This window comes from Nipponia nippon, unplaced genomic scaffold (genome assembly GCF_047370975.1).
Source record: "Nipponia nippon isolate SJK-2023a ecotype South Korea unplaced genomic scaffold, ASM4737097v1 scaffold_2, whole genome shotgun sequence".
Lineage (NCBI taxonomy): Eukaryota > Metazoa > Chordata > Aves > Pelecaniformes > Threskiornithidae > Nipponia > Nipponia nippon.
Genome location: NW_028262336.1, coordinates 123,810,295 through 123,831,725, shown reverse-complemented (window position 1 = coordinate 123,831,725; position 21,431 = coordinate 123,810,295). Strand labels below are relative to the sequence as shown.

The 21,431-nt window shown below is 38.6% G+C and overlaps 1 protein-coding gene across 21 annotated transcripts in view; it reads left to right on the top strand.

Annotated features, from left to right (window-relative positions):
* The window catches only part of DLG2 (discs large MAGUK scaffold protein 2), a 1,061,109-nt gene that overhangs the window by 723,252 nt on the left and 316,426 nt on the right, over positions 1–21,431 (top strand). For all 21 annotated transcript variants that reach the window (XM_087758910.1, XM_087758908.1, XM_087758909.1 and 18 more), the window contains one exon: positions 1,426–1,595. In XM_087758910.1, coding sequence (XP_087615036.1) covers positions 1,426–1,595 — 170 coding nt within the window. The remainder of the gene's footprint in view (positions 1–1,425; positions 1,596–21,431) is intronic.

Genomic DNA, 21,431 nt, shown 5'->3' with positions numbered 1-21,431 from the left:
CAAGGGAACTGTCAATTTTTTGACCTTTCCAAGTTCAACCAATTGTCGGATAAAGGCTGCTATCAACATTTTCTCCTGTAAATGTTCTTCCAAAAGGCTGATAACACAGAAAGTCTTTGGTTTCAAATAGTTGTGGTCTTTTTGTTGTTTTTTTTGGTTTTGATTTGTTTTTAATCAAAAACAGCAACACAAGAACATAACAAAAATCCATCCTAATTTCTCAGAGTTCAGATAAACTTTTGGTAAAGCTTCATTCTTTCTTCTTGCGCTAAGACTCCTGAGCAATACCCAGCTCAAGTGTTCTTTTGCTGTAGAGATTAACATTCGATGGTTGATCTTTATGTATAGAAACGTAGCAGAAATGGGAATATTTTTAGCAACCCATATTTTCTTCGCTGATTGTCCTTTCAGACATACAGAAGAACACATTCATTTACATATGCCTTTTTCTTCTGTACCCAAAATACTTAGAGGCATCTCATAATAAACGTACTTCACATAAGAACAATAGTCTCAGTTCATCTAGTTCTTTGGAATTTGCTCTTCTCATTTACCCTCATTTGCAAAGAAAGGATGGCCCAGTAGTTAAGTCATTAGCCTGGTCCTTTGGAGATGGGTTTTAGTGCTCTCAAGGTGTAGATTTCTTTCCAACTTGGACAAATCTGTCAGATGAGGAGAATACTACTCCATCTAACCAGGACATTTTGAGGGTGAATATATTAGCTCATCCTCAGATAATGTAGTAAACACCCAAAGTAAGAATATGAGGGAATTTTATTAATATTCTATGAAAAATAGGTGCTATTACCACACAGTAGATCTGGGAGTCTACAGTCAGTGGTGAAAACATAGACAATGACATTTACTCAAATTATGTGGCATGAAACATTCTCTCTTAAATTGTCTACGTTTTGTAGGACAGCATTTTTACTTTGACAATTTAAAATTCTTTGGCTCTGATGAAGAAATATGAGAGATTTAAGGAGGTATTTGAATGATTACTGGTCTTTCTGTATTAAATTGAATCAACTGATTTCCTTAAGACCAACTGTAGTAGTAAGGGCATCCAGCGTGAATGTTGTAACTCGATTATATTGTTTAGTAAAACATGTTTTAATGAAGTCTGTAAAGATGAGTTGTTTATTACTCATTTCTATCACCCTGTGGATCCAGCCCCAATTTATGAAGGAGGATGGTAGGTGTAAGTGATTAGGTAGACTTTAGTTTGAATCAGGTATGTCTTTCGGAGGGACTAAGTGTTCTGTTTCTGTCTCATTACTCATGAAGCATATTGCATTAAGTCTGTCATCTGGCAGACTTCCCAATGAAGTGTTCTTCATTTTACAGCACTACGGACAAAACTCTGTTTGGTCCAAAATAACAGCTGAAGCATTTAGTATCTATGGTTCTTTGCTTTTCTTGTAGGGTCAACGATTGCATCTTGCGAGTGAATGAGGTTGACGTGTCAGAAGTCTCACACAGCAAAGCCGTGGAGGCCCTAAAAGAGGCTGGCTCCATAGTACGGTTGTACGTTCGTCGAAGGAGACCTATTCTGGAGACCGTGGTAGAGATCAAATTGTTCAAAGGACCTAAAGGTAAATAAGAAAAAGAAAAGACATCCATTTTAAACTTGATGCTTGACCTCTCTTGTAGCTCCAATGGCATCTGACTTTGACGATTTGTTAACTGGTTGACCTGTCAAATACTGAAATGCAGTTAATTTAGGATGATAGAACTTGAATTCATGGTTGCATGTGTCTTCCTGAAATATAAAAGAATACTAGGAGTTGTGGTTTTTTTCATTTGATGTTTACTGTAGAGATGGCTTGTTACCTCACAAAGAAATGCAAGATGCAGGCATATTATGCTTTACATTGGCAGCACATATACTGGTGCTGTTGAATACAGAGTTTCTGAATCCTCCCTTTTTTCAGAAGGCAGTATGGTTATCCAACTTAGCCTTTTTACTTTCATGTTGATGGTTTCTTCTGCAGTTATCTTTGGAACAAGAAGACGAGAATACTAACTTACCCAGATATATAGAAGAATTTTATTTTATCCTTCAACAAAATCCTTCAACAAAATTACATGGAAGTGTAACATGGAATTAGACTTTCACTAGTCTAAATCAGCTTTATCACTTCCAGCAGAACCTTCCAGTTACAGAAAAAAAAACCCAACCACAAATTCCTTTCTAGAAGCATTAGTACAAATTGTGAATATTATATTTTCACCTTTCCTTTTGCAAAAAGTTTTTATTTGCAGAAGTGTTATTTTTAACAAATTTCATTTTATTGTTTTTCCTGCCTGAAATTTCCCTCTGGCTGCTGTATTTTTCGTCATAGCTAATTTCTGGGCAAAGAAAATGGATATTTTCACAGTACATGAGAATAGAATGAACAGCAGTAGATTTTTGGATCCATAATAATTATTTCATAAGCAAGTCTTTAATTAATGGTATATACATTAAATGAAGAAATTTATGTGTCTTTTAATATATGCCATGCACATGAGATTATTCTACCTGTTTCATCTACAGTGAATAACCAGTAGCTTTTTCATTGATTTCCCTTACATCTCATCTCATGTGAATATTACAGTATGCTTCTACATAGTTTTTATACCAATAATGGAGTATATTTGTTTCTAATACACTTGGAATTCTTGAGATTATCCATTCATAGTAAGCAAAGATAGTGCACTGCTTTCAGTATTGCACTATACCTCATCTGTGTATATCATGGTTAATTGACATAGCAGTATATTCATCATCCTCTACTCTTGGCGAACAGTAAGATACATTTAAGCACGCATCTAAGGGTAACCCCCTAAAAGTCTGGATTCTTGTGGTCAATTACAATGCTAAATTGACTTTCTAATAGCAAAGCATCTCTAATGAGATTTTGTACGTGTATGAACTCAGAATAGTAGTGCAGGCAGCAGTGTTTTTAAAGCTTTGGAATTAAACTAAATGTGTGATATGATAGTCATTTCGAGTAACCTAAGGCTAAAGAAACTAAAATTAACATGTCCTTTCAGGTTGTGATGAAACAGTAAAAATTATTCACCATGACCAAATTTTTGCTGCATTGTGGAAACGGACAAGAGAAGCAATCATTATCTAGTAATGTTTTTGCATGGTATTTGTTTTGATTGTATGCCTGAAACTATTTATTTTTACATTTATTTTCATAAAATAGAGTGGATACCAAAAAGGTGCCTTTTATGACAAGCTAGAGAAGCTTTGCTGCTTAGTGCTACAAACATCAATTTTATAGCTATATTCTTAGATTAAGTTTACTACAGATATATGCTATAGTGATTTTTATTGTTAACCTGAATATCTTTTTTGAATTTTCACTTCAATATTATAGAAATAAGTTAACTGGAAGCTTGGATGACGAAAAAGTTGACAGCCTAGTTCTTTCAAAAGCCAGGGTTTTTATCTTTATAATTTAGACAGTAAGGAAGCATACCCTTGTATGCTTTCTATATTCCACAGATGAAAAAAACACAATGAAGAAAATAGGTTGTAGATTGGTTGGAAATCTCATCAATTCTAATTATAATATCTGTAGCAGTTTTCCTTTGAGTTTTTCAAAATCTTCCATGAAAAATAACCTGTTGAGAGGCATCAAACTGATGGCAGAAGTTGAGAATAAAAGCTGTGAATCTTGGCTGTAGGTTTCAGTGCTAGTCCCTCGCGTGATGCTTATCTGCTCATATTTCAGGTGATTTATCTGTGAACTGCTCTTTCACACCATTACTATAAAGTGCAAGAATAACTTAATATTTATATACACAGTGTTTCTTACTTCTCAGAGTGAAATTGGGATGTTTTGGTGTCCAGAGCAGGACCTGAAAATCGGCATGGTAGTTCCCACGCCATTCCTTCCTTCCTACTCACAAAGTGAATCTGATTTTAGACAAGAAGGCTGTTCCACACTAAACTTGGAGTAGCAAATATCTTTTCAGTTGCTTCTTTTCCTGTCTATCTCTGTCAGTATATAACTCAGTATATGCTGAGTTCATTCCTCACTGTGTTCAGAATTTACCACAAGAAAGCAAGTCTTAGCTTCCATAACACCATGTAAACCCAGAGATCACTGGCTTGCCGGTGTGTGTGTAGTAGATCATAGCTTTCAGCACTTTAAGGTGATAAAGAAGGATATTTTCAAGGCTTTTTATATAAATAGTCTTTTAATTTCATCTGAGGTATTCAGGACAAGGACTTTTACAAGCTGAGTCCATGAAGGCTAGATTTTTTTTAAATGTATGTTAATTTTTCTAGCTATCAACCACCATATAAAAGACATCGCCTAATTTTGCAAATCTATTTTGAACTTAAAAAGTTAAATATGCATTGTGTAGCATGGCTTTGGGCATATAGCAGGGGACGGGTCCCAGCATCCCATGCACTAAGAGGCCATCTGACTCTTTAACTTGACTTTTTGGGAAAAGAGGTAAACAAAGACGTAAATGAGTTGTGTAAAGAAAAAATCAAGGTTTCAAACAGAACTGCAGCTGTGTAGGTACTTAAAGTTGTGCATTCATCAGTTTGCCACAGCTGATTGATAACATTGGCTGATGTCTATAGTCTGTGTCTTGAAGGCAATCGCTAACTGTGATCATTGCAGGATCTGCCTCTCTTTCCTATGCTCGGGAGATTGTCTTTTGTATGCCTCTTATATGTCTCTTCGGTCAGACATACAATTTTAGTGATTCACTGTTTGGCTTTGCATAGCATTTAGTAGTAAACAGTAGGTGTTTTATTTCAGTCACTCTCAGGACACTACAGGTTTTAGCAGCCAGTGTCTTTGCAGTAGCTGAGGGCTTTAACAGAGGAAGGATATACAGTGGAGCTTTCTTATTGAAAATCAATAGGATTTAGACACTACTGAAAATCCTGTCCTTAAGTAATATGCTTTTCTTGCTCCATATTGAAACATAACAAGACTGACAGTAATGAGAATGGATTGAGTAAGCTGCAGTATTTGTTCCTGGGGAACAAACATGCAGACATTCAAAACAAAGCAATTTAATGGTGGTATTTGGCTTTGTAATATAACTTATGTATTAGCTTCCTATAAGACCCTGCAAAGAACTGTGTATGAGCAGTGAATTACAAACTTCAGTCACTACTCAGAGATTACAGTGCTCAAACCCATTTGATTGCAATTGACTGGAGGATTTTAAACCAAAGGAATTCCATTGGCCTCTGGGATTTTCATGCTGTCCTGTCACACTGTAAATCTACTTTTTACTAAAACCAGAAGTACTGAGTAGTATGCTTGATGTAAGAATAGTTATAGAAATTAAACTTGATTTTTTAAAATTTCATTTTTTAAAGAATCAGGCAGAAAAATGGATTTCTACCATTGTAGAAAATTTCTGGCAGTCAGAAACTTAGTTAAACACAAAGGTTGTGTAATATTTTATTTACCAATACCTACCTGATAATTTAAGGTCTGATATTATATACCGGAAGAAAAAAAAGTAATGCAAAAAATAATGATTCCAGTAACTACAGCAGCGTTGGATCACATAATAAACTTCTGACCTCAGTTCTGTAAGAAATGTGATATCGTAAAAGACAACACAGCTGCAGAAATGAAGTTTAGGGTATGTGAAGCAGAACAGCTGAGTACCAGAAAACTTGAGAGGAGAAATGGCAGACTTAAAAACACCCAAAACAGGAACAATATAAAGGATAGCTGATTCTGCCATCTGGATATTCTGGTGGCTTGAGTATAAAGTCATAGAGAAACAGGATTAATTTCCCACACCCTTCATGATCATTCAATAGTGACTATCATTACAATGTTTGAACCGCAGTGGAATCTTGCAGTGATGGCTAGAGCTGCCCTTTTGTTCACTGTATTTTAGATGGAAAGGCTCTGGACAGTTCAGCAGCTATGTCTCTTTTCTGTTGTCTGTGAGCCTGCTTTTTTCTCATTCCTGGTGTATTCAGCCAGTGATACGTTCTGATCAGGTTCGCCCCACCCAGCTTTGGGCTCTTAACAAAAGATATTTGGGAGCACTTATTCCTCTGCTCTTTCCTGCTCTCAGAATTAGGGCCATATCAGGACTTTTCATTTAATCAATTTGGAGTGGTATCTTTTGGAGCTCTAAATTAGAAATTAATGCATCTGTTATGCACTCTTCAGCCCAATTCTGTATCTCTCTCTAGATGGCTACCCTCCTTATCTTAATTTTCTTCTTAATCAGCAAAGATTAAGCTCCTAAACTGGGCATCTCAGTAAAATACTCAAAAATAAGATGGCATGAATACAAAGGGCGTAATATGCATTTATTTTTTGAATTATGTATATCCATCTAAATGTTAGATGAAGTCATTGGGCATAACCAGTTCCAGAGTTTCCATTTCATTGTTTTCTGTGCTGGCCTGAAGCAACTATGCAGCACGTGGTAGATTTCCTTTTCACATAACTATTTGTTTTATTCTTGACACTGAATAAAGTCACTGGGTAGTAATGAAGCTTTCTTACTATACTAAGAAAAGAATCAGTATGTTTTAATTAGTATATTTTTTAGCCCATTGATTAGTTATGGAAGTTTCTTGAGAAGATGCAGAGATTTTCACCATCAATATAAGGTATGATTTCACTGTAGATTTACCTTGAATTGTAACTGAAATGTTCTCTACTCCATTACTGTCTATAGTTTCATAGAAGTTCATACTTCTGTTTCATAGAAGTTGACATATTTTAGTTTGGATTGATGTTTTCATTGGAAAAATCTTGTGTTCTGTTGCATAGATGGCATCCCTGCTTGCAGTGACAACTGAAATAGGCAAAAAAGCACAGTAGAATTATGTGTATTTTAAAATGTCTACTAAAAAAAAAGTGTTCAATTCAGAACAGCAGAATAGAAGGGGTTTTAATTTTTACAAGTGCTGCTCCCAGTAAGGAAAAGAGAAATCTTATCATTTTTATCTACTAAAGCAAAGCCAAAGGTTACTTTTTTTATCTCACGCAATAGCTACAGCACTTAAAATGAAAGAGGGACAAAGAACCCCAATTATTTCTTTCCCAATTTCAGAGAACACTGAGAGCTTTCAGATCTTACTGCTTGATAACTGATTGCAAATGTTTGCTTCAGACTGATGACGATACATATTTTGTTATTAACATAGCTATCACTTCTACTACAATACTGGCCTATTTTCTCTATTTTAAGGGGCACTAAATACTGCTAGCAAACTTTAGCATTTGGGGAGGGGGGGGTTGTGGCAAGTTAGGCAGATGTTTTGTAAATTTATGATCACTTGAAACCTTCAAAACATTTTTTTATTTCATGCTAAGAAATGTTTTATAGTTCCAAAGTGTTTTCAACAAAATTGTTTTTTTACAGTTTGAACAGAACCTTAAACGTTTTCTTATGGTCTTTTAAGAATTTCAGTCTTCTGATCTCATCAGCTGTGAATTTACTTCTGTTTTACAGTGTTCTCCTCCTTCTGTAGTGTAAGCTTTTTTGTGAATCTTGATCTAAACCAGAACAAAATGGGGCAACTTAAAAAAGAGAGCTGTAGAAAAATAAGGAAGCAGGCAAACTTTCCCAAACCTAGATTTAAAAAACTATTTAGGTTCTCAACTCTAATTAAAGTGCTTCACTTCATATTACTGAACACACTATCACTCACTACAGGCATAAATAGAAAACCACCACAACTGAAACTAAAATATCATTTTTTGTGAAATGTCTTCGCTTGAAGGGACTTGCATTTCATCCAATTAGCAGAAAGTGCTCTGTCAAGCACTAATACATAATTTTCCTATTTTAAGATAATGATTCAAAACCATCATTTATAAGTTAACATCACGAAAAGGCATAACTTCCCTGCAGGCTAGCATTGTCTAATGTAAGACTATGTGAGTATCTGCATAGTTTATCGCATGAAAATTGTACTCTCTTGAAACTCATAAAATTAGAAAGCTCTGTGATAGTGCTATAAAAGCCTTTGCTGTTTTTCAAAAATATTTTGACATATTAGTGTTGCCAGTGCCTGATGGAGAAAAACAGGTAGGTTATATCTGCACCTTCATATTTCACAGACTGAGGATCTCGTTCTTTAATTTAAGTGATGATATCTGCATACAGCTGCTATTATCATATTCTGCTTTATGGCACAAATGAAATATTAAATGTATTATCTGCCTTTGGTCACTATAGACTTGTCATCTCATTTGTATAAATTAACACATATGAAATATTTCTTTAAAACCATTCATTCCGTAGAGTGGTTCCTTCCATTCCTGAAGAGAAGTAGTGCTTATTTATTGAAATCTCACATAATAATAGTTATTTTTATTAGAGTGGCACTTCAGTTCTAGTATTTCAGGCTTTGGCTACCGTCTTTTTGCTTTCAGTGGAGAAAGTAAGTAAATCTGTCATGGTTTTTTGTTTCAATTGCAGTTAAATGGCAGGAGATTGTGGTATCAAACTGTTGTCACATCAGACCAAATTCAGCCATCTTTGGAGCTAAGTAGTCAGTCAATACAGTAATGATTTTCCAGATCAACAAGGATAATTTCAAATGGAATTCAAAAGCCATCCATCTGGTTGGTTATCTCACTGAAAACTAGAGCTATCCTGTGAGCTGTGGGTTGTCACTTGTTTGAAGTCTTATATTTTCATGATAATTCTGACTTCCCTCTTTTGTGTTTCACTGTCGTTTTCCATTAGCAGTAAAGGAATAAACAAAATGACTTGGAAGACTGTGCAGCAATTTTATATACATATATTTTGTTTGTTTTGTTTTGTTTTTCCCTCGAAACCATTCCGTTCTTAAAAACTCTCCAAGCAGTTCTAAGAATCCTGGGTTAATATGCAAAACGAACATCTAATCTCATAGTAGATTTTAAATATCAGATTCCAGAAATCATTCACAAAGAGTGAAGTTTCTACTGAAATGAACAGTACTTTCTGCAACTCTATCACACTAGCTATTTCTGAAGTGGTGCAGTAGCAATTTTAAAGTGAAGTGCTGTATTTTAATAGCCAATTGAGATGGCTATAAAAATCCAGCACTGCGCATTAAGATCATTACTAAATTGCTTCAGCAATACTTACTGATGAGGCAGCTTCAGCAGAACACGATTCATCTTAATGAACTGTGGCTGCTATAGAGCAAAAGCAGCAGCACGGGAAAAGAAAGATGTGGGGGTAGGCTTGGATGCCAAAAAGCTTAAGATTTTGTTTCAAGAAAAATAAGCTTTGGCTAACTTCTTTTTGTCTTCAGTGGAGAAAGTAAATCTGTCATCTTGTTTGTTACAATTGCAGTTAAATGGCAGAAGATGGTGGTATTAAATTGTTGTCACGTCAAACCAAATTCAACCATCTTTGGAGCTAAGTAGACCATTGACATTTAAATTGACAAAATCTGTGCTTGTCCTTTCTGAATTAGGCAGAAATTTTCTATTATTATCCAGTTGCCTAGATAGCTTCATCAGCTGTGACTAGGGACAGCAGGTGGTATGGTGTACCAGTGTGACCTTGGTTTTCATCATTCTCTGTCATAAGATGTCAGTCCTTTTGCTGTGGTCAAAGTTACTTCTGTGGCTTTTGCTGAAAATCAAGACCAGTTAGCATGACTTACTAGATTCCCCGTGATACTGTTCTTGTCACCTTGGACGGTTTAACTCTGTAACCTCTCACTGGAAGTTTGAGGGGAGGAAGATGTTGCATTTTCTTTTCTTTGTCCACTTCCTCTGCCCATACAGAGAGAAAGGGCTTTTAATTTCTGCGCTCAGCTGTTGGATAAGCAATGACGCATCTCCGGGTTTGGCTCATATGACTTGCTTCTGGTTGAGAATAAAGCAGACCATTTTAAAAATTCTGTGTTTGATTTATCCTGTCCTTGTGGAAACGCTTCAAAGGAAGTTGCTTACTGAATGGATTTCCCAGCTACATAATGATCTCCAGCACAGTGCTGAAAAGTTTCTTGGAACATCTTTTGTCTTGGGCTTGTATGGAAAACTGTGATGTCTGTGCTTTGGGATGCTATTTGACACTGCTGCTTTGTTCTCTGTGTCATTTTTAAAAATCTCAAGGACTTGTCTCCACCACTAAGGCCTTTGGGGGGGGGGGAGGGGCTATGACAAGTGTCACACATTCCCAATGAATCTTGGGCAACTTCTTTTCCAATTCTAAATTTTTCTTCTGACCCAATGTAATGTAATTACAGTAAGTCTCATAATTTTGTCATTATTGCATGCCTTTGTACTCCTGTTTTCCTTTAGATTATAAATTTCTGGGTCAGGGAATAGTTTAATCATTTCCCTCCCCATTCTAGAGTGCTGTGTAAGAGTTAAAAGGGGAGTTACAGAAGATCCCATTCATTATGTTTGCCATTGCTGTTTTCATCAGGCCAACATGAGAGGGAGGAGATGCAGCAGACAGTGTAGCAGAGTGTTAATTGTCTCATCAGTATTTCCAGATACACAATAAATCAAAAGATGAGGAAGGAGAATGGCGTCATTTGCTAAACTACTGGGCTGAGTGTGGAAGGAACTCCTTGTGTAGACAGGAGGCCAATACCTTTTTTCTGTTTTCTTAGTGGAGGAGTGAGAATTTTCTAGGGAGTGGCAGTTTTCTTGGACTTGCGTTCCTTGTTTTAAATTCCTCAGGTAAGTTTTAGAGAATGATTATGCATGATCTTTCACCACTTTAATAAATAAACAATTACATGACAGCAATTGCTGTGAGCCTGATGTGACATCCTGATGCAACAGAAGATATATTAAGGCTTTAGCATCCTATGTGGAATACGTTCATTACATGACATCTGTCACTTGAAACTGAGTGGTCTGAAAATCCTCATGTTTACTTCTTTACAGAGCTTCATCCTTTTTTGACTATAAAGCCAAATGTGCAAATTAACCAGGTGAAATTACAGAGCAGTGATTTCATCCTTTATTGTTCAGTTAATTATCTACGTAGCAAGTTCTGTCGTCTTGATAGTTTTTTAGATGTCCAGATCTTTCTCAAGAAATCTGCTGTCTGGAAGACAACACACATCAGCAAAATATTGCAGTGCCATGAAAAGCACCTTTAAAAGAATAAATTGTATTTAATTAAATTTTTATAGCTTGGGGAGCTGTAGTTATTCATTTCTCTTGTGTTCTTGTCTCATTTTTTTTCTGTAATCCTAAGCTCAGGCAAACAGTCAGTATTTTAAGTCTTCTGAGAAAGGCATTAGAGATTCTGATCGTGGTGAAGTGACAAAGCTGGGTGAAGCTTTAAAGATTCAAGTGATATTGTAAATAAAATATCAGTCTGCAGCCTATTTTAAAAATATTCTAGATTGTCAATATTATTCTTTTGTTTCCACTAGTTGAAAAAAAGGAAGGAGTTACATTAAAGCATCTCTGAACATCCGCAGGGAATAGCTGGTGTAGTCAGAAGCCAGACACCAAAGTGATTAGTTGCAAACAGTCATTCATCTGACTATTTCCAATACTATCTCCAAGTCCTTTCTGCAGGTCTGTCATCCTCATTTTGCTTTCAGTATTCCAAATTCTAGCCAAACCTGTAGTTATTCTTAATGAAAATAAAACAAAGAGTGCAACTTGGGTTCCTTTCAGGTGACAGCTAAAAGTGGTAACCAGATCTCAACACCTGGCAAAAAGAAATTTCCCTATAGGATTTTAGCTTTAACTTATCATTTGTTATTTTAGACCATTTGTCCAACAGCTTTGAAAAACTGCTTTTCTTTCACCAGTTAGGCCTTTTTTTGTTTTCTTTCTTTAAATATTATATTAATATTCCTAGAAATGGCAGCCTTTCTTTTGGAGTTTAGACGGAAGAGGAGCCTTTGCCATTTGCCATGAAACAAACGGTCTGTGCAGATGACCATACTTTCCAATTGTTTCATCTTAAGATATGAGACCAAGAAGTCCAGGCTCTGGGATTTGAGTGCACAAACATTGTGGCTCTGCATGTGTGGCATCCATGACATGTACAAAGGGCAGCTGATTTGGACATGTAACAGAGGTTCCTATATTGAGGACACAGTGACCCTCAGTAAGTTTGCAGATGACACCAAGTAGGGTGGAAGTGTTGATCTGCTGGAGGGTAGGAAGGCCCTGCAGAGGGACCTGGACAGGCTGGATCGTTGGGCCGGGGCCGCATGAGATTCAACAAGGATCAGTGCTGGATCCTGCACTTGGGTCACAACAACCCCAGGCAATGCTACAGTCTGGGGGAGGAGTGGCTGGAGAGCTGCCTGGCTGCCTGGCAGAAAAGGACCTGGGGGTGTTGGTTGACAGCCGCCTGAACATGAGCCAGCAGTGTGCTCAGGTGGCCAAGAGGGCCAATGGCATCCTGGCTTGTATCAGGAATAGTGTGGCCAGCAGGACCAGGGAGGTGATAGTGCCCCTGTACTCAGCACTGGTGAGGCCACCTCTCGAGTACTGTGTGCAGTGTTGGGCCCCTCACTACAAGAATGACATCGAGGTACTGGAGAGTGTCCAAAGAAGGGCAGCGAGGCTGGTGAAGGGTCTGGAGCACAAGTCTTATGAGGAGCGGCTGAGGGAGCTGGGGTTGTTTAGTCTGGAGAAGAGGAGGCTGAGGGGAGACCTTATTGCTCTCTACAACTGCCTGAGAGGAGGTTGTAGCGAGGTGGGGGTCAGTCTCTTCTCCCAGGTAACAAGTGATAGGACGAGAGGAAAAAGCCTCAAGCTGCGCCAGGGGAAGTTTAGGTTGGATATTAGGAAAAACTTCTTCACTGAAAGGGTAGTGAGGCACTGGCACAGGCTGCCCAGGGAAGTGGTTGAGTCTCCATCCCTGGAGATATTTAAAAGAAGGGTAGACGTGGTGCTCGAGGACATGGTTTAGTGGTGGAATTGGCAGTACTAGGTTAACGGTTGGACTTGATGATCTTAAGGATCTTTTTCAACCTTAACGATTCTATGATTCTATGATCAAGTTTCTTGCAGAAGCTGTGCCAAAGATTTGTGCTCCCTGACACATAGACAGCTGCTCTTCAACTCTTCTTTCGAGTGAGCAGCAAAGACGTGATTTGTGAGAGAGTATCACTTCTTTTTCTTTGCTTGCAGAGACTCATTTCAGAGTTTTTCATTCAGAAATTCTGCCATTTGGGACAATGGCAAGGTGATACATTTTTCTCAACATGAAGCTTTTGGTGTACTTGGTAGATGAAAAAAATTCCTGTGACCTCTTCCAGGGTACATTTTTGCTGACTTCATATGAGAAAGGCAAGGAGACAGCTTAATGCTTACGTCTTTAGTTTCTCATTTCTGAGACAAATGCAATTCTGAAAACTTAAAAAAGCAAATTATATCTGTGGAGGGAACCTCCTATGAAACCAGAAACACTAGCTAGTATATCCAAAGTATTCCAAGAGCACAAAGCTCTGTGTTCATTACCCAGGATGTTGGCTTCTGAATTTTGAGTAGTGATTTATAGGAACAAAGAAGAAGCCTGCTCCTGGATTCTTTAGAAAGATTTTTGACCAATCATTATCTTTGATAGGAAGAAACAGTTGCAAAGGAAGACCTTAGAGCTGAATGAAATGTAACAAAGGATATAATGACACAAAAAGTCTTTAGGATATGACAAAAGATATGTTGCATAAGCTAAAAGAATAATATCCTCCAGGCGTGCTTGATGTTTTTATTTTTGAAAGTGATATTTGCAAATAAGGACATAATGGACTTTTTTCCCCTAAACTGTGTTCTGGTTTTTGTTTTTGTTTCTTATGCAAAACAATGTGTAGGATGTCTTATGCAATTAATAGAAAGACATACTAACCACTCCAACAAGCAGAGAGACCTGAAATGAGGAAACATAAAATTACAGCAAATAATTTAATAAAGTTGTTTAGTGTTGGCACATTTGTATTTTATATACCGTAATTGAAAAATGAACTGACTGTAAATGATAGGCCAGGGGTAAATCTTGTCCATAGTCTGTAGGCTGGATATGTATCATTTCTAAATTCTAATGATTATCAAATGCCATAGCCAAAATTTCTGAAAGTTATTTTTAAATAGTACTTTTAAATTCTGTTATGGCAAATCACATCCCCTCTGTAATGCAGTGAAGATAATTGTAATTTAGAGATGTATTTTGTAGTTACAGAGAGATGTTGAGATAACAGGTGCTTTCGAGGCAAAATATAAAAAGTGCCTACCTTTTTGCTGGCATCAGTTTTCACAGAAAGGTCATCTGTGATAAGGTTGCTATCATGATTAAAACCAGCAACAGAGGGACAAGACCTCAGCCTCAAATGAAGAAAGAACAGACCTGGCAGCACTTAAAGAAGTTAGATATTTTTACATTTGGAGGTCCTGATGGTCGTGATCCCAGACTACTGAAACTTAGCTGATGAAATCTCAGTGCTGACAGTGGTTGGTTTTGGACACCGGTGTGAGAGAAGATAAAGTGAAAAACTGGAAAGGGTAAGCAGAAGACTCATCTTCATTGAAGTGAACAAGAGGAGCCAAACGTCTATAAAGCCATCAGTTTGCTTTCAGAACCCCAGAAGAATACTGGAACAAGTAGGAAATCTCTTTATAAGCACTTAGAAGTTTGAAGAGTAATGATTACCAGAGGATGCCATACTCCTCTTTTGCAACTGCTTTTCACATTTTTCTCAGATGACACCACGTGCTGGGAGGGTTTAACACTGAAAGTGGTCTGTAAAGAACAAGATGTAATTCACCAGGGATAACTGCAAGGTGCTTTCAGCAGAAGTAATCAAATAATCTACTAAATAGTACTTAACAGAAAACTGTCGGGAAAAGAATCCCATTGAAGAGTATCTAGAACTTTGTTAGCTGTAGCATTTTGTCTTTTATACATCATGCTGTGATGAAACATTCAAATACTATATTGGTATTTATAAATTGAGACAGATGAGCAATCCTTTCATCCTTCACAGGTAAAACTTTGAGCTTTCCACTTCAAGAAGGGTGTAGGCCAGCTCCAGACTCCAGGGGAAAGCAGTAAAAATGATCAGAGATTTAGAAAGCCTGTCCTACAAGGAAAGAATGAGTGATCTGAAGTCATTTATCTGAAATACCAAAGACTTAGAAGGGGTTACGGGCCCCTGATCACAATCTTCTTGCCTTGCAGCACGTCTTTGAAGAGTGAGTTTGCTCTATGTGCCCCCTAGGGAGGGTGTGGAACAAAATTTAATAGACAAATTATGATAAACAAGATTTGGACTGGATTTAGGACAAGTGAGGATCATGATGTGATAAATTACCAGGCAGGTCACCAGGTCTGTAGCATGGGAAATATCCGAGTGCACCAGACAGCCATTTGTTAGCCCTGATGCAACTAGAGTTGGTTCTGCCTCAGGTCAAGAAGATAGAGTAAATGATCCATTGAGTTTCTTCCAGCCCCAAGATTCAGTGATTATAATAAAATTTTCTCATTGCACTGCAGTATGAAGACAAACAGTAGGCACAGGGCTATTTAAATCCTGCACCTGCAGAAATAAAGAGGGTGTCTCCCAGACAAAAACCACAAACATTTCCTTTGCTTGTCCTCAACAGTAATTTAGTATTTTTTATTTCCCTCTTTTTGCTTTAGTTGTGGCTAGGAGGTATAAAACATTTTTAGAAAAGAAACTTCTCCACATGTGAAAATATTGATGAATACTAGAACAGATAAACTGCAGTCTCGGTCTGCATTTGTGTATTCACATGCAGCTAGGATTTCTCTAGCTTTTCAACTTTTCTGTTGCTCAAGCCAGGATCGTGCTCCTTAGGAACAATTTTGTCAGATGGGTGGCTGGTTCTTCACTAAAGGCTGTTGTCACAGCAGGTTTCAGTATTTGGAAGCTAGTCAAGACTCCTTTGCTTTGGAGTGCACTAAGGCTTTTAATGCTAAGTTGCGATTTCATATAAAACATTTTTGTCCAGCTCTAGGCAGAGCTAAGTTTCTTTACACCTAAAATCAGTCTTGTAGGCTTTGGTGTCTACATTTGTGGGTCTCACTGGGATGAATCTTTTCATTCAAATAGCTGCCTAAACTTTCCAAGGGGTGGCCCAGAAGTGGTCTGGGAATAAATCAACATGTTAACACATTCATACTTTCCCCCAGGGTTTGACTTTTCATTAGGAATGCTGTGTATATCGTTCCCAGAGACTGAGACCTACGCCCTACCTCTGGCGTTGCAGGGAAGTTTAGGATTTGTTATTAATTTAAATAGATGATGGAAAGGCCATGTTAATACCTCTCCTAGATAGAATCCCTCAAGGGCCTAATAGCAGAGTCTTGTGTTATACTATATCTCATGAAGAGCCTTGATGAAAAATATCAGGGAAACTCTTAAGCAGAGAAAATCTGTAGTGTAACTCAGCCTGAAACAATCACATTTAAGTGTTATACTCTGAGTCTCAACACTGCTAAGCACAAGCTCTTAGAAAATCTTTCATGGTCTGGGACCAGTCTGAAAAAAATCTGTATTTCTGAATACAGATTTCAAATATGGGTTCACATCATATTTCTAGTTATGTATACTAGAGTACAATTCCCTTAGCAAATATTTAGCATAATTTCTGAGAAGTCATAGAATCATAGAATGGTTTGGGTTGGAAGGGACCTTTAAAGGTCATCTAGTCCAACCCCCCTGCAGTGAGCAGGGACATCTTCAACTAGATCAGGTTGCTCAGAGCCCTGTCCAGCCTGACTTTGAATGTTTCCAGGGATGGACTATCAACCACCTCCCTGGGCAACATGTGCCAGGGTTTCACCACCCTCCTTGTAAAAAATTTCTCCCTTATACCTAGTCTGAATCTACCCTCTTTTAGTTTAAAACCATTGCCCCTTGTCCTATTGCTACAGGCCCTACGAAAAAGTCTGTCCTCATCTTTCTTATAAAGTCACAAGTGTTTGATTTTACTCATTTTACTCTGTGAGAGTATAGGGTGCTTCTCACTGGCAAATAAAACATTTTTGTTTCATTTTGTTTCTTAGAGTATTGCAAGAAAGCATCACCAGTAAAGTGAACTAAGGGACCAAAGTACAGTTTCAGGGAGACAAAAAGAGTCAAAGCAAAGTGCAATGACTCATGAATCCATTTTCAGAGTGTCTTCACCTTATTACTACAGTTCAATAAGCACCATCTCTTTTCTTTCTCTGTACTGTTTATATACTTCTAAACTTCTAACATCAGGGCTCTGTAAATCGACTTACATAAAAAAACAAAATTACTTGTAAATTTGTGTCTTGATTTCTCTCTGTATTTTTTAAAAAGGAAGTAACTGAATGGATGACAGATTATTTATGGGTTGATTGCAAATAGATAAGAGGCTACGAGATGAACTTTGATTTCATTTTGTATTTTCAAGCTTCAACATAATTGGCAGAGAGCTTTTCAAGAAAGTATTTCTGTTCAGCTTTGCAACAGGGACAAGAAGATAATGCTAAATTCCCCTCATCAGATGGAGGACGAACAAAAGAAACTGATGAGTCTCTCCCTGACATTTATGGTTGTTAAACAGATCCCAAACTGACAGACTGCTCCTTCTGTCTCCATTTTATTGGTGACAAATTATTAAATATTTGTCTAGAAGAGCCATCCAACTTAGAAAGTAGTCACCCAGCTGTACTCAGTTAAAGATATATCACCTAATGTTATACAAAGCAAATAGCATTTTTTCATTAATTAGAATAATTATGTCCTGTGTCAAGTCTGTAGGTTTCAAGAATGAATCTTGATCGGAAAAAATGGCAGGAAAAGCAGAGCTTTACATAGCACCATGACTTAAAAAAATTAATATCTCATAAAAAAGTAATAACGACTTTAAAACAGACCTTGGTGTGCATATCTACAGGAACAAATGCTTTTCATTTATGTTATTATGAGGTGAAATAACTTGTGCTGCTGTCAGTAATTACAGTAATTTCTGCAGAAAATTACGTAGGTACTACTTGTTAATGACAGACAAACTATGATGGTCTGTCAGCATAAATTTGGTTCCTATGCCTGAAACAACTGGTGTATTTTGTGCATGGAAAGTGAATGTATTTCAGCATTTGAACCCAAGTTAATATATAATGTGAAAACAATAGTAGATTCTTTGGATATTCTCAGTGCGGTCATTCCAGGTTTCTGTAACTGCCTGCTTGTCTCACGACACTGCAGAGGAGCCATGGCATGTTATTTTTATTTCCTTGTCCAAAAGTTACATGTCTGAATTTATGTGGCATCAGGAATTAAATAGGGTCAAGTGAAATTTAAGAGCATGAGCAGCAGGTGAAAGGGAAAAAAGCCCTTCAAGATTTTGTCTGAATAACTGGTGAAGAGAGGAGGCAGTTAGGGAAAGGGGACTTCTCTTGGTTTTACACCAGTGAGATCAAGCTCTGCCATGTTGATCCCCTTTCCAAAAAGGAAAGCAAAAAACTTCTTAGCAAAATGAAAACCTTAGAGAGCTGATTGATTATCAGTTACATATTAAGGGAACGTGGCATTTTTGTCAGGAGATGCAGTTAAAATAAATACAGCTATAAGAGCATATTTATGGTAATGAGGTTAATTGCCTTAAAAACTTGTGTTAGGAAAAAAAACGGGACAGTAGAGATAGTTTGGTTTCCCAGTGCTTTCAACCCATGTGCATAACTACTGTCTTAATTAAACATTCTCACAAGGCAGCCAAAGGTGGTTAAATCCAATGTTCTCAAGCCCAGCGCTTCTCTTGAAAGGGTGAGTTAAAGGTTTGATATTTGATTCTCTAACCAGGAAAGGTTCATAGTACCGGTGTATCTGCCAGAGCAAAAATTGGAGAAATACTGAATAAGTATTATTATTAAACTGTTTTCTTCTCCTATAGCAATATCAGATTTGTCTTAGCTCTCAGGATCGTTACAAACCTATGATTAGTAACCGCTTTCTCTTTCTTAAGCTTAGGAGAGAAGTTTGTTGTTCCCTTTCCTCCCAGTAGGACTCATGCTCTAAAGGCATATTTTTACTGAATTTTTTTCAGGTGCATTGCTAGCCTTAATAGCCATTTGTGTCCTGCTCACTTCAGCTGCTTGCTCCTGCCCCTGCGTCTTTCCTTCTTGCCACATCCCCAAGTTGAGTTTGCTGAGCAGCAGTGATAACATCGCACGGCTCTCCATAGGATTCATGACTTTATAATAAAGTGCCCTGTACAGAACCTTGCTGCCAGCAAAGGGGACATGTGAACCCAACACCATCCTCAGCTGCCGGCTCTTACTGCTGCCATCTCTGTAGATGCTGGCGAATGTGCACCTGGTCTGTGATTCATACTAATTTGTTTTGGTTTTCATGCCATTTTCAGCTTGCCAATCCATTTGGCTAGAAAATCTTCATGGCTAATACAAGGCAGGCAGTGGGATAGTGTGGCTAAAGGCAGGGCAGAGAGCAGAGTTATCTCTTTTGGCAGTAGTGAGGCTTTAGGTCAGCATATGACAATCTTAAAAATGCACCCTGCAACCCCTCACCTGGCCTTTTGCTACTAATTAGGACAACTGGCTGCTTAGAATCATGGAATCATGGAATGTTTTAAGTTGGAAGAGACCTTTAAAGATCATCTATTCCAACCCTTCTGCCATGGGCAGGGACATGTTTCACTAGATCAGGTTGCTCACAGCCCCATCCAACCTGGCCTTGAACACTTCCAGTGATGTCTTCTTCATCTGTAGTCATGCATAGTCCAGTTGATTTTTGCCCAGGTGAATGAAATGGCAGGGGTGAAGATGGGACAAAAAAAGCCCAAACCCCTCTTGCTAAGAAAAATGCTGCTAATGAAGAAAAAAATAGAATGAGAAAAAAAAGGTAGTCTTTAACAGTCCATTCATATCTCATTCAGCCATACAGTCACTTATGCTGTGTTTGACATTATTCCCTGCAAGATGTAAATGATCCTGTCACACAGGCAGCCAGCCAGATGGTGTCTCCCATAATCAAAAATTGTGATTTTTGGTGACTCTGGATCTGAGGACTGTTTGTCCTTGTGGGTGCACCAAAAATATGCAAAATCTTCCTGTGTGAACAGGAAGTCAAGGTGCATGCACAGTCTCAGTTGTAGGCATATGCAAACCTCTCATGGAAATGTGACAATCATAGAATCATAGAATCGTCAAGGTTGGAAAAGACCCTTAAGATCATCGAGTCCAACCAGTAACCTAGCAGTGCCGAGTCCACCACTAAACCATGTCCCTAAACGCCACATCTACACATCTTTTAAATACCTCCAGGGATGGAGACTCAACCACTTCCCTGGGCAGTCTGTTCCAATGCCTGACTACCCTTTCGGTGAAGAAGTTTTTCCTAACATCCAACCTAAACCTCCCCTGGAGCAGCTTGAGGCCATTTCCTCTCATCCTATCACTCGTTACTGCGGAGAAGAGACCGACCCCTACCTCGCTATAGCGTCCTTTCAGGCAGTTGTAGAGAGTGACAAGGTCTCCCCACAGCCTCCTCTTCTCCAGACTAAACAACCCCAGCTCCCTCAGCCGCTCCTCATAAGACTTGTGCTCCAGACCCTTCACCAACTTCGTTGCCCTTCTTTGGACACGCTCCAGCACCTCGATGTCCTTCTTGTAGGGAGGGGCCCAACACTGAACACAGGACTCGAGGTGCGGCCTCACCAGTGCCGAGTACAGGGGCACTATCACCTCCCTGATCCTGCTGGCCACACTATTCCTGATACAAGCCAGGATGCTGTTGGCCGTCTTGGCCACCTGAGCACACTGCCGCCTCATCTTCAGCTGGCTGTCGACCAACACCCCCAGGTCCTTTTCAGCCAGGCAGCTCTCCAGCCACTCCTGACCCAGCCTGTAGCGTTGCCTGGGGTTGTTGTGACCCAAGCGTAGGACCCGGCACTGAGCTTTGTTGAACCTCATACAATTGTCCTTGGCCCATCCATCCAGCCTGCCCAGGTTCCTCTGTAGGGCCTTCCTGCCTTCCAGCAGATCAACACTCCTGTCCAACTTGGTGTTGTCTGCAAATTTACTAAGGGTGCACTCAATCCCTTCATCTAGATCATTGATAAAGACATTAAAGAGGACTGGCCCCAATACTGAGCCCTGGGGAACACCACTTGTGACTGGCCACCAACTGGATTTCACCCCATTCACCACAACTCTTTGGGCCTGGTCATCCAGACAGTTTTTTACCCAGCGAAGAGTACGCCTGTCCAAGCCGTGAGCAGCCAGTTTCCCCAGGAGAATGCTGTGGGAAACAGTGTCAAAGGCTTTACTAAAGTCTAGGTAGACAACATCCACAGCCTTTCCCTCATCCACTAAGCGGGTCACCTTGTCATAGAAGGAGATCAGGTTAGTCAAGCAGGACCTGTCTTTCATAAACCCATGCTGACTGGGCCTGATCACCTGGTTGTCTTGTTCATGGCATGTGATGACACTCACGATGATCTGCTCTGTAACCTTCCCTGGCACCGAGGTCAGACTGA